This window comes from Molossus molossus, unplaced genomic scaffold, assembly GCF_014108415.1.
Source record: "Molossus molossus isolate mMolMol1 unplaced genomic scaffold, mMolMol1.p scaffold_m16_p_20, whole genome shotgun sequence".
NCBI classification, from domain to species: Eukaryota; Metazoa; Chordata; class Mammalia; order Chiroptera; family Molossidae; genus Molossus; species Molossus molossus.
The window spans coordinates 23,906,024-23,919,036 of NW_023425356.1; the positions used below are offsets into that span (position 1 = coordinate 23,906,024).

The 13,013-nt window shown below is 50.7% G+C and overlaps 1 protein-coding gene across 2 annotated transcripts in view; it reads right to left on the reverse strand.

Annotated features, from left to right (window-relative positions):
* Positions 1 to 13,013, reverse strand: part of KCNN3 (potassium calcium-activated channel subfamily N member 3) — a 150,994-nt gene that overhangs the window by 103,808 nt on the left and 34,173 nt on the right. For both annotated transcript variants that reach the window (XM_036273618.1, XM_036273620.1), the window contains exon 2: positions 1,161 to 1,256. In XM_036273618.1, coding sequence (XP_036129511.1) covers positions 1,161 to 1,256 — 96 coding nt within the window. The remainder of the gene's footprint in view (positions 1 to 1,160; positions 1,257 to 13,013) is intronic.

A 13,013-nucleotide genomic window follows, 5' to 3' on the forward strand; every position in this document is an offset into this window, starting at 1 on the left:
CTGGAGCCCTGCCAAGATGGCCTGGAGCCAAGGCCCCTGCGTCCAGGCCAGCCACAGCAGCCCGACATTCAGCAGGAAGCAGACCCACTCTCCAGGAGGAGGTGCTCACACCCACATCTGTCTGCACGGCCCCAAAACAATGAGTAACGAAAGGTTCCTGTTTCCTGAGCATTCGCTCAGATGCTCCTCACCCTGTCCTCACGGCCTGTAAAAGGTAGAATCAAACCCTCATGGTCCAGATGAAGAAAGGTTCACACGTTCCAACCCAGAAAGGTCACAGGACTGGCCAGACACACTGTGAGAAGAGGTCGTGGCCGAGACCTGACCCCGGTCGTTCTGACTCTGAGTTCTGGTCTTTGTCGATCTCTTGCCGCTGCCCAGGTGTGGCTCTGTCTGTGCTCCTCCACCCAAGGAACCAGGATTATATCCAGATTCACACATGTGACAAAAAACACCTAGATACCCAGGTCCCAGCGGAGCAGGTCACCCTGAAGGGCCAGTGATGGGGGAGACCAGCTGTCACAAGAGGATGTCACAGGTCTGCTTACTCCTGCCTGCCCTTTCCAGCCCAGGTCGGACCATTTTCCCAACGTCAGCCCACTGGAAGTGCACCCTGGGGGCCTGGCCAGTATTCCGCTGGGTGCCAAGTCACTCCTGGGCACCCAGATGGAAAATGACTCCTCTCAGCCTGAAAGTATCCAAAGGGAGTAAAGTCTACACTGTCTTCGGTGCAGTGTGTGCATGTGTGTGTGTGTGTGTGTAGGAGGACATGAGGCAGGTCTGTCTCACTGGGGATTCTCTGACTCAGGTTCAGAAAGGATCCAGCAAGAGAGAAGAGTCGAAGGAACTAACTCACAGGGGCTCCCGCAATATAATGGTACTGAATGAGGTTGCTTAGCAGACTGCCCCCTAAATCATACAGCTACCTGTGCCTCTGGGATCCCCCAGTGAAGGTGACATCACGTTGTTCTAAAGCTACAGGGCAGCGTCAAAATTCCCTCTCCCGTGAGGGTCCAAAGCAATACAAGAATCATGATCCTGGACACCAACTTATGAAATCACCCAAGTGGCTGCTTAGGGGGTGGTTTTTGGGGTGAGGACAGGCTCAGCCAGGCAAAAGAAATGGCCACTGCCTGACGGGTAAAGGGCAGGGCACCTACCTGGACTTCACGTGTGTGATAGGCGATGATCAAACCCAAGAGGATGATGGTGGACAGACTGATAAGGCATTTCAGGGCCAGCGAAAACATGGAATCCTGCAGGAGAAACGGAGAGAGAATTACGGAGAGCCAGGAATGGCCCAGGACAGGGACATCTCATTTCCCTCCGAGGATACGTAAAGGTGGAGGCCTGGGGGCACAGGAGGGACCGTCACCAGAAAGTGCCTGGGCTGGGCCCTGGGCTGGCCCCTCCCAGCAGCTGCTCCCCACCCCAGTCTCTGTTCTCTAGGGTTAAATCATTGTTGCATTCCTGGGACGAGCTCTACTTGGGTGTGATGGATTACGTTTGTTATACTGGCTGGATTCCGTTTGCTGATGTGTTGTTTAGAATTTCTGCCTCCATGCTCATAAGTCATCGGAATGTAATTTTTTGGTGCTGCTACGATATGGTTTGAGCATCAATATGTGCCAGCTTAGGTCTCTCCTCTTAACAAGCCTGAACCAGAGGATTCCCGAGGTCCTCCTATCTTTGACCATGTAGAATTTTTTGTTATTATTTTTATTTAATTTATTTATTTTTGTTACAGATGTTTCTCCTCCCCCTCCCCGACCATGCAGACTTTTTTCAGGAATGAATTAGATTGTCCTGGCAGCTGCTCTCGTCTCCTGTTCTAGGTCAAGGGCAGGAAGGGAACAAGGGCGGCAGAGGAGCTACTGCGAGAACGGGGGCTGAGCACAGGAGCAAAGAGGGGTCCTGGGCAGGAGAAGGGCGCCGAGGGTCCCTCCTGTGAGGCTGGGGGAAGTAGGGGGGCCATTCAGCCTTCACTGCAGCCTTCCAGCCCCTGGCAGCTCAGAGGGCCCGCACGGTTGGGAGCAGAGCTCTGGGGCCAGCCCCCCGGGTCCAAACCCTGACACAACCACTAGCTATGTGACCTCACTCCTCCTCTGTGCTCGGCTGCCTCCTGTGCCACATGGGACAACATACCTCACGGGGCTGCTGTGGAAAGGAGAGGGAGTGTGTGTCTGTAAAGTGCCTGGACCGGTGGCCGGGCGTGTAACGATGAGCTACTACTGTCATTTACTTTGCTTCCTCTACAAACTCAGGGCAACTCTGTGCCTTCCTGGGCATGTGAAACGCAGGGAGTAGAGGCGGCGTCCAACCTCAAAGGAAGTCAGGAACCCAGCCCTAAGCACGGGTAGCAGATGAGAGGCAGGTGGCCTGGGCGTCCTGAGAGATGGACGCCTCACAGGAAACAGCCTCTGTGCTCCCAGAGGTGGGGTCATAACGGCGCGACTTCTGCAAAGTGCCTTAGAGTTTACAAGGCGCTTTCAAGTGCTAGTTCTCATCCATGCTCACGACCTCTACCAGCCTCTATCCCAACTTCATAGATATCACGGCAAGGGCACGGAGAGGTCATGCTGTGTCAGAGCTCAAAACTAAGGCCTCTGCTCCCAGGACAGAGCACTCCACAAGCCCTCAGGCACACTCCCCAGTGGGACAGAGTAGACACATGTTCTGAGACGTATCCATTTACACAGACCCACATGACAGCTTATGACAATAATGGAAGGTATTTAAAGGTAGGAAATGATTAACGGCCTGGTGAAACCTCCAGTAAACCGCGTTGGGGTGGGGGATAACGAGAGCAAGCCATCACTGTCAGGATAGCTTTCAGAGACAGTGACAGGTGGCTGGGATCTGCAGGGTTGGGTAATGTTGTCCAACATGGCAACCACTAGTCATGCCCAAATCCATGCTCACAACTCCCCTCTGCAGGCTGAGACGGAGTGGGAGCAGCTCCCCCTGGTCTCTGTCGACCTACCATTTATATATTTGATACAGTTTCCGGGGCCCACTTTATGCCAGGCCTGAGCTAGCACTTGGGGGCGCAAGAGAAAACGAAGGAAGTAGTTCATTCACTCACTGCTTCTTTCGTTCATGACAATTTCAACCACTTCTCACCTCTTGAGCACCTACTAGACGTCCAACAGGGTCCTAGACGCTGTAAGATATTTATAGAGAGCCCTTGCCCACCAGAAGCTTCCCATGTGGTTTCCAAACAAACTCTGACTTTCTGCACTGTGTGGGGTCACCCAGCTGTGGGGAACGGTCTCGTTCTGTGCTGCCTAGCCAACGATCGAAACACGAGCTGCCTTCCTGCGGCCTCTGTCACGGCCTACAACCTAGCGAAGAGCAGCCTGCTGTCATTCGGTCAGCACACAGGCACAGGGGCCGGTGGTGTGCTGCTCCACCTGTGAGCACAAAGGAAACAGACCACAGTTCCAGGCCTAGAGAAGCTTCTGGTCTTCTAAAGCATTTGATGCCTGAGACATGGCCCAAGCCACAGGCCTAGATGGGACTGAAAGATCAGGCAGTGAGTTCAGGGACACGCAGACTGTTTTAGGATAAGACAAACCTCCCGACTGGGATCAACTGGGAAGAGCTCACAATGTTTTTGAGCCAGAAATGACCATGACTTTCTTCTCAAAGGGGTCTGAAGGTGTCTGGAGAGCATCATGCTTCCCCAGGGAGGGGTCTGGGATCAGCTGCACATTTCAACCTCTAATGTATTTCTTTTGGCAGAAATTAACTGAAATCATTATCCAAGTCTATTTCCATCGTTTTTAGAGGAAGAGGTGAAGGGAAGGGGGTCAGATGCTGTCTCCTCTCCTGCCAGCCTCTTCCTATTGTTCTAAAACTTGAGGCCTTTACATAAGAGGCAACTCCTACCTGCTTCGTGGTTTGGGCTGGTGCAGTCTCCTTGCCCAGCTCCAGCCCTGTAGGGAGATGAGCTGTGCACTGGGCCGGCCAGGACACTCACTCCTTTACAGATGTCCTTGCATTCTCTATCACGCATCAATAACAAATAAATCATCAAACTTTTTTTTTATCCTCACCCGAGGACATTTTTCCATTTTTTGTTCAGATAGAGTGGGAGGGAGAGAGAGAGAGAGAAACATCGATGTGAAAGGGACACATCGAGTGGCTGCCTCCCACACGACCCAACCAGGGCCGGGGACAAACTGGAACCGAGGTACGTGCCCTTAGGGGGAACCGAACCCAGGTCTCTCTGGACCGCAGACCGATGCTCTAACCGCTGAGCCAAACATTTTTAATAGCTAGAAAACATGTCAAAAAATTCTGGCTGGATTAGAAATGTTTTCTATTTGGTAATATGTTTAGTTATCATCTTTTCTTTGCTGCCTGAACTCCAATGAAGCTTGAAATTGATATGGTTCTTGGGTGATGACAGTGACTCAGGGCTGGCTAATCAGCTGCCTATAGCACATGTTGGGGGCACCTGCCACACCTGCTCTGCCCCACTCACTCCCATCCAAGGGCCAAAAGGGACTCATAGGACCGGAAGAGAGTCCTATGGTCAACTGGTCAACTCGTCTCCCCTGCAACTCAGAACTTTTCAACAACAAATAATAATCCCTAATACAAAGGAATGCTTAGGAATTATATCTCAACAGATAAGTCATTTTTAAGCCGTTTATTCCTCAATGCCCCAAAATATTAGGATGGGTAAGTAAATTTGTGAACAGCCAGTGATGGAACACTATGTAGCCACTTTAAAACCATTGCTATAGCCCTGCTGGTGTGGCTCAGTGGTTGAGCATCAACCCATGCACCAAGAGGTCTCGGGTTCAAGTCCCAGACAGGGGATATGCCCAGGTTGTGGGCTGGTCCCCAGTAGGGGGCATGCAGAAGGCAGCCAACAGATGTATCTCTCTCACATGGATGTTTCCATCTCTCTCTAAAAATATCACATTAAAAAAAAAAAATGCCATTGCCAAGGAAAATATTTGAAGATGTGAGAAAAGGTTCAGGATGTAATATCAAGTGAAAAACCCAAACCCCAAAACTGTATGTATGGTATATTTCCAATTAATTTTTAATTTTTTACTTTTTCAGTGTAAAAAAGACTGTGCAAATACAGTATCGTGCTATAAAGTGACAGGCAGGGTATCGGCTCACAGCACAAGTTTGTACGCTCCTACCAGGGAGTGACTGAGAATCTAGGAAACACAACATTGATACCATATCACCTCTGACCCTCTGAGTTGAATAAGTGCCTAATAAGTGCTTCCTGAAACTAGTTAATAATAGCGCTTTTATTTTTACCTAACATTTACTGAGTACTGACTGTGTACCAAGTCCCAGACTAGGCCTGCTACACAATTAACTTACATTCTCACTCTACAGGCAAGGTCATAATGTCTCCATTTTACTAATAAAGAAACTAATAAGTGACTTTTCCAAGGTCATACAACTAGCCCAGATTTTAGCTATCTGCCAGACTTTTTATACATATATCATGCTTCTCCCCTTCCTTCAGATGAACTGGGTTTCCATGTGAGATAGTGAACTCCTGTCTTCCCAGTGGAGGCTCTGGCCTTCAGGGGTTCCACGGAGTCAGAGGAGAAACCGCAAGACACCCACATTCACGTGGTCCCTGTTCTGTCCCAGGCCATCAGCAAGCCCTTCACAGATCTGTGATTTCTCATTGATGACAACACCTGTGATAAAGTACTGCTGTAGGGCTGACCAGGCAAGGTGGGCATCACCAACCCACTTTCACAGAGAAAACTGGAGCTCCGAGAAACTGCCTAACTTGTCCAAGGATGTGCCAACAGACGGCAAAGTCAGGACTGAAGAAGCCAGGATCACTCCAGACCTGTCTGCCTCCAGGTCCCAGGCTGCCCACACCAGCACCCCACCATGCCCTGCTGGCCTCCAGTTTCTGCGATGAGATTCTCAGACTTCTCCGGGCCTTCCTCCCCCGAAGCTGTGCAGAGTGTGATGAAGTGTTTCTTGCTTCTGAGCCAGCCATATAAATTGCTCTCCTGCCTGCCTGGTGGCTTCCAAAGACAGGTCAGAATCGTAATGATTACAGTAGCTCTTCCCAGAGACATTGACGTCTTCAATGTGTTTTATTGTTTGGAACATTTGAAAAGAACAGAAAACTATTTTTGCAGGCAGAGTCCTAGAGAGGCACGTTCAGGAGTGAAATATTATCGGAACCGAGGTTAGCAGGAGCAGGTGCCTTCCCCAACCATGCTGATGCTCCCAACGTGAGTGTGTGCATATGTGCGTGTGTGTGCACACACATGCACATATGCACGCACACGCACATATGTGATCTGTTCATGACATTTGTTACTGGCTGCAACCCCCGACGGGAAAGAGCTGAAAACATCGAAAGTCTGTATTTACTGAATTAAGAGCTACGTTTTGTGCATTCGATCGGGAAATAATTGATTGAGAAATCTTTTCTGTTTAATAAGGTCAACTTTTCCTTCAATTTCATGGAGAGGCTCCAGGACTGATTGATATTTACAGCTTAATGCTGTGACTTGGTAATGGTTGTTCTAATTAGACACTCTTGCTAATTAATGCTATGCAAATTAAAGCCTGCCCCCATCCACTGGCAGGTAAGACTGCATCCTGGTGGCTGTTCTCTGTGAAGGGGCTTCTCTCCCCAGCCTAGGGCTCCCCCAGCAGCGTCAAGCCCCCGCTTTCTTCCCTCCTCGGTGCTCACGCTGGCCCTCACGATCGCTCCCGCTCGTCCACTCTGCATCTTCCACTCTGCTCATGTCTTAGCTCAGCCTCAGCCTCCCAGGTTGAGCTGCCTGACTTAGGTACAGTCATGGCACCTGCATCCTCACAGTGACTGCCCCGCCTGGCTCTTCCCCGAAGTCAGCCACCAGAACCCTATTTTAGTCATTCATGGTCCAGAGTAGAATCACTCAGACCTCTGCATCCTTGGACTGTCCAACTCGAAAGCAGGGAAACAGGTGAAGCCCTGGGGGGCCTCAGAAGGATCTCTGACGGGTCTGAGAAGGGACAAGTTCCAAGAACCCAGGATGCTTTATAACCGAGAGGGCTCTGGAGTTGGGCCCGGCATGGCATCAGAGGGCCCTCCATGGAAATGCCTGGCTTTGGATAAGTCACTTCCCCTTCTCGGCCTGGGTCCCCCCAGTAAAATTTGACTGTTGGAACAAATAGTCCCTGAAGTTTGGCTAAGCCTAAGGGCCAATACACACACACTGGCCACATGGTCACAGGGACACTCCAAACCTTCCTTTGCTTTGCTTTTCCCACGCATTTCTGGACCTGGTGACATTGTGAGAGTGAATGGTCAGCAACAAAACTCACCCCATCCCCTCAAAAAGAACAGCCAGCTAACAAAGACTGCCGTCGTCTCTTTCTAAAAACGTGGGATTTAAGAGCAAAATACCAAAATTCAAGTCACATCTCTGCTGCTCACTAACTGTGTGACATTGGGCCTGTCACTTAACCTCTCTGGGCCTTTGTTTCCTTCCCTGCAAGCTGGACTCCTCTCACTGTACTCGCAGGTGCTGGAGGATGAAATAAATAATGCATATGAAAAAAGTACTTTTTTTTCACACAAAGAAAAACTCACATTCCTCTGTAGCCTAACACCTTCCTCTTGCACATGTGTTAGTGCAGGTGAGCTCCATCAGGGGTTGCTGAATGGACCTCCAAACCAGCATTTTAGGGTTGCAACAATTTACAAAGGTGCTCTCCAGCATTTCAGACACTGTTGATAGTCTTCAGTGGGCCAAATATTCGTTCACATATAAATATTTACTGAGCACTTACTCTGCCCAGGCCTTGTGCTAGGTCCTTGCAAAATGCCAGGGATCCCCACCTACTGAGCCTGGATCCCACAGGCAGATGAAGGGGCAGGCCAGCAGGGTCTGAAGGACAATTAGGCTGGGACTGTCAGCAACGGACGGAAGCCAAGGCTGAGAGAAAAGACCTGCAGGTGGCTCCGGAATGAGCAGGGCATGTCCAGAGGGGCTGAGCCTAGAGAGGCAGCTGAAGCTGAACCCGACCCTACATCTTGAATGCAAGGTGAGGACCGCAAACTAACCCAACTCACTCACTGAGGCCACAGGCTCTCCTCACGCGCTATGCAGATGAGGGGTCACAAGGCCTTCTGCTCAGCACCCACCAGAGCTGAGCGCCAAGCCTGGCTACCGCACGCACGTACACACACACACACACACACACACACACGCGCGCGAGGGAGGGTGCATCTTTACCAAGTCCCAGGGACTGGAGATGGGGCTGAACATCCCTGCTGCCTTTTCTGCATCTGAGTCACCTTACAGGGAACTTCTGCCCTGGCTCGTTCCCCTGCCCACAGCTGGGGAATGCATGAGGCATATTCTCAGTGCGGAGAAGCCAAGGTGAAGTCACCCACACAACCCGCTCTGTCCCAGATGCCAGCTGGGACATTCTGAGCCAGCTGACAAGGACCAGGAGGGGTGCCTGCCCTGGACCCATGGGGAGGTGGCTTCTCGGAGGGCCATCCTCAGTCCTTGGGTCCTCAGACCCAGCATCTAAGCTGGGAGCTCTGTTCCTTGCCCAGATGCGACACAGGGTAACCTCAGGACCAAGAACCCCACTATTCTGGCCTGTACCCTTCCTGAACAGACCCCACCTGGTGTCACCCTCTCTTTGCTGGGGTGACTTCAGCACTTATCAGCATCTCAGTCCCAATAACCCACTGGTGTTCGCTGTCTCTCACCCGCCGGAAGAAAGCCCCAGAAGGGCAGGATTTTTCCATTTCATTTGTCCCCCTCTACATCCCAAGCCTAGGACGTCGCTTAGTGCATAGGGCAAGAAATACTAGTTAAATATTGAATATATGAATGAAGGGAGCAAATTTTTGAGATGTATCAAGCAGATAGGCACTTCCATCCTGAAATTCCAAATGGTGAAAACTTAAGGGCTGTGGTAAAATAACAGCTAACGTAGTGCGTGCTTACCATGGGCCAGGGCTGATGTCATTGCTTTAGAGACTCAGAACAACCCCACTAGAGGCCCAGGTCGCTGGAGTCACTCACCCACTGTCCCTGAGCAAGAAAAAGGCAAGATGTGAACCCAGGCAAGTCAGACCCACAGGTCCGAGGTCTCTCTACCAAGCAAGTCTCACAACACATGGGATGTCAGTCATCGGAATGACACCTTTGCAGACCCAGCATTCCAGGGCTCAACGAATGTCCCATCTTGCCTGCTCCCTGATGAGGCTCCAACTCTATCACCCCTAAGCCTGAGGTCAGGGCTGGGGGTCTACATCATCACTGCAAGTGTGGCCTACATCAGTCTGATGTGGGGAGCAGGAAGGAAACATCTGTGGAGTGAAGGAAGCCAATGGTCTTAAAATAAAACTCATAAAGCCAAGTTGGCGTGGGGAACTTCTCTGGTCCTCCGCTCTGTCGCTCCCAGAGGAGATGGAACCTGATGTCTGAGGGGCATCATGCAGTTAATAACAAGGGCATTCGGGTCCGAGCAGAGGGTGGCCTGGTAATGTTTAGCGAAGCCAGCGTGATGACCAGGACGCCAATTAAGAGGAAATGATCCTCCCTAGGTCCTGGCCCTCCCACTGTGTAATGCCACCGGGAAAGAGAAAAGGTCATCTGGGAGACCAAACTACCAACATATCAAGTCAGACAGGTCACCCCTATGGCCACAAACATAACTCCAATTAAGGAGATGGTTCCCTCTACAAGGTCTGAGCAGAGGAAAACTGGTATATCGTGAACTCTCTGCCGCGTGCTTGCTTATCGTTTATTTTCCTGCTCTACTTACAACACTGGCAAAGATCCCATGGGATTCAATCAAAAATGTTATTGTATGTTTGCCATGTGCCGGGCAGTGTGCTAAGTGTGGGACGTAGAAATAGACAAAATGAGGTCTTCCTCAAGGCATCTGGGTGCTTGCTGCTCCTGAGGCATTTAGACGGACCCCCCAAAGCGCTTCCACACACCAAGTAGGCACTGAGCAAAGTCTGCTGGGTGAACGGATGTGGAATTAAAAATAGAGCCTCAGCCCTGGCGGGCTTGGCTCAGCGGTTAGAGCGTCGGCCTGTGGTCCGGAGAGACCCGGGTTCGGTTCCCGCTAAGGGCACATACCTCGGTTCAGTTTGTCCCCAGCCCTGGTTGGGTCGAGCGGGTGGCAGCCACTCGATGTGTCCCTTCACATTGATGTTTCTCTCTCTCTCTCTTCCTCTTTCTCCCTCCCTCCCACTCTGTCTCTGTCTGAACAAAAAATGGAAAAATGTCCTCAGGTGAGGATTACAAAAAAAAATAGAGCCTCAAACTTTTGAGCTCTATCGCAGGACGGAAAGAAACCAGAAGGGGCTGTCTCTCTCCGCCCCATGGGGAGCATGAAGGTGGGAGGGAAGCTGGCCAGGCACCAACACCCAGGCCATTCTAGAACTGAGGGGCCTTGGTCTCATCCCAGAACAATTAAGTCAGAATGTCTGCAGGTGAGGCCTGGGCACTGACATTTGAAAAAATACTTCAGTGATTCTAATATGGAGGCCAGGGATGAGAACTGCTGCTCCAGGGGCACGAGAAAGAAGCCCAGAAGGTTGGGGCCACCATCCACCATCACAGCCTTAAGGAGATGCTGTTGAACAGGCATAAGCAGGGGAGCCCCAGAATCTTGGAGTAAAAAAGGAAACCAAACCATCTAATTAAATGGCCCATCACTCTCCTCTGGAAGATTCCTGGCATGTGGTCATCTAGTCTCTGCTTGATTACCTCCAGGAACAGAGAACTCCCTTCCTCTCAAGGCAGTTCATCTCTACTTTGGAAGGCTCTGACTTTTTCAAAGATCGGGCTTCAGCTTTCTCAGGTGCTTGGCTCCTAGTTAAGCTAAACAAACCAATGCTTCTGTGAAGCCTCACTCTGATGTCCCTGAAAAGTGAGCTCTGGCCCCAGCCGAGTGGCTCAGCTGGTTGGAGGATTGTCCCATACACCAAAAAGATTGCGGGTTCGATTCCCGGTCAGAGCATATACCTAGATTTTAAGTTTGATTCCTGGTTGGGGCGTATACAGGAGGCAACCAATCAATGTTTCTTTCTCACATTGATGTTTCTCTCTCCTCTCTCTAAAATTAGTGGAAACATATCTTCAACTGAGGATTAAAAAAAGAGATGAGCTCTGTTTCCCAAAAGCCTCCATCCTTATTGAAAGTCACCTCCAAGTCCCTCACCTAGACTCTCTATTCCTTCTCCAAGAAACACTCTGCGCCCTGGCCGGTTTGGCTCAGCGGTTAGAGCGTCGGCCTACGGTCCAGAGAGACCCGGGTTTGGTTCCCGCTAAGGGCACGTACCTCGGTTACAGTTTGTCCCCGGCCCTGGTTGGGTCGTGTGGGTGGCAGCCACTCGATGTGTCCCTTTCACGTCGATGTTTCTCTCTCTCTCTCTCTCTTCCTCTCTCTCCCTCCCACTCTATCTTAACCAAAAATAAAAAAATGAAAAAAAGTCCTCGGGTGAGGATTAAAAAAGAAACAGTCTGCCCTGGGTACCTTTCATCCTCCCCTGCTTGTGGAAAGAGTGTTCTTGGCCAGTCAGCAAGTACATTACTCTATGGTGTCAAAAAGCCTCTGCATCCATCCCCAACTTTGATGAAGGAGGACCTGTCACTATACATTTCATTCCGAAGGTCCCAACCCACACCTGCATCTCGGGAGAGGCACATACTGAAGGTCTCCGGTCCCCCCAGCCCCATGTCCATCCTGGCAGCTAGGAGTCCTGAGTTACAGGGAACCACTTAACCTTAACTCAGCCCTGCTGGAGGCTGCTCCATTTGCCATCACCACGAGGGGTTCTCCTTACAAACACCCACTGCTTCCCTCACAAAGGCCATGGTCCCCATATTTCCTCAGCTTGCAGAAGTCTCCATTCTCTTAAATGTTCTAGAATGTTTGAAACAAATAACTGTGTTTCCTGATGGCTTACTTTAAAGTCATTTTATTTTCTCCTATTAAAACCCATCTGCCCTGGCCAGTTTGGCTCAGCAGTTAGAGCATCGGCCCGGGGACCAAAAGGTCACAGGTTCGATTCTGGTCAAGGGCACGTACCTGGATTACAGGTTCAATCCCTGGCCCCAGTCAGGGTCATGTGGGAGGCAACCAATCAATGTGTTTCTCCCTCCTTCCTTCCCTCCCACTCTCTCTAAAAATCAATGGAAAAATATCCTCGGGTGAGGATTAACAAAAAAAACAAAACAAAACAATAAAACCATCTGGCCCCCAAACCCATAAAACAACAGGAAATCATTCTGCTCTGCAGAAAGCTGTGTGGGCTCATTGAATTTCTGGTTAGAACTGAACCGGCCCGGACCTGGGCTCCTGTCTTAACATCCTGCCCTGTGACACACATCACCAGACTCCCAGCTTCTCTGCAGGAGCTGTGGTCAATCAGCTGCAGTGGACTGGGAAAATTCACCTTCAAATGGATAAAACTGGAAATAAGAGGGCTGATTCGATCACCTGATAGCCACAGGGAAGCCTGTGTTGGTTTTAAAGACAAAGTGAGGCCTACAGACTACCTTCCACCCACCCTCATCTCAGCCTCATCACCCCCTCCAACGCATCTTCCCTCGTCTCCCTGCAGACCCTGCCTCTGTCTGCACCGAAGGCTGCCCCTGGGGCAGAAGCAACATGGGGCCTCGCCTGTACCTTCCATCATCAGACAACTCTGGAGCGGACCTCTCCACTCCCAGCCTGCTGCGTGGAGGCAAACCCATCTTCATCCCCGCACGGGGCAAATCATCCCCTGAGCGTGGCAGTGTTTGGATCAAGTGAAAATTTTAAGTTGCCCAGAAATCCCATATGGTGAGAAAAACAATCGCCTAGGCAGCCCTACAGACACCTCTGAAGGCTGCTTGGGAGCCTCCCAGATAAAGAACAGCCTGTCTGTGTTTCCCCTGCCACATTTCCAGGCTTCCTGAGCAGCATTCTGCGGACAGCATCCCCTTCCTGTCACTTCGACACCCACACTCTTGCCAATAAACGTGAGACAG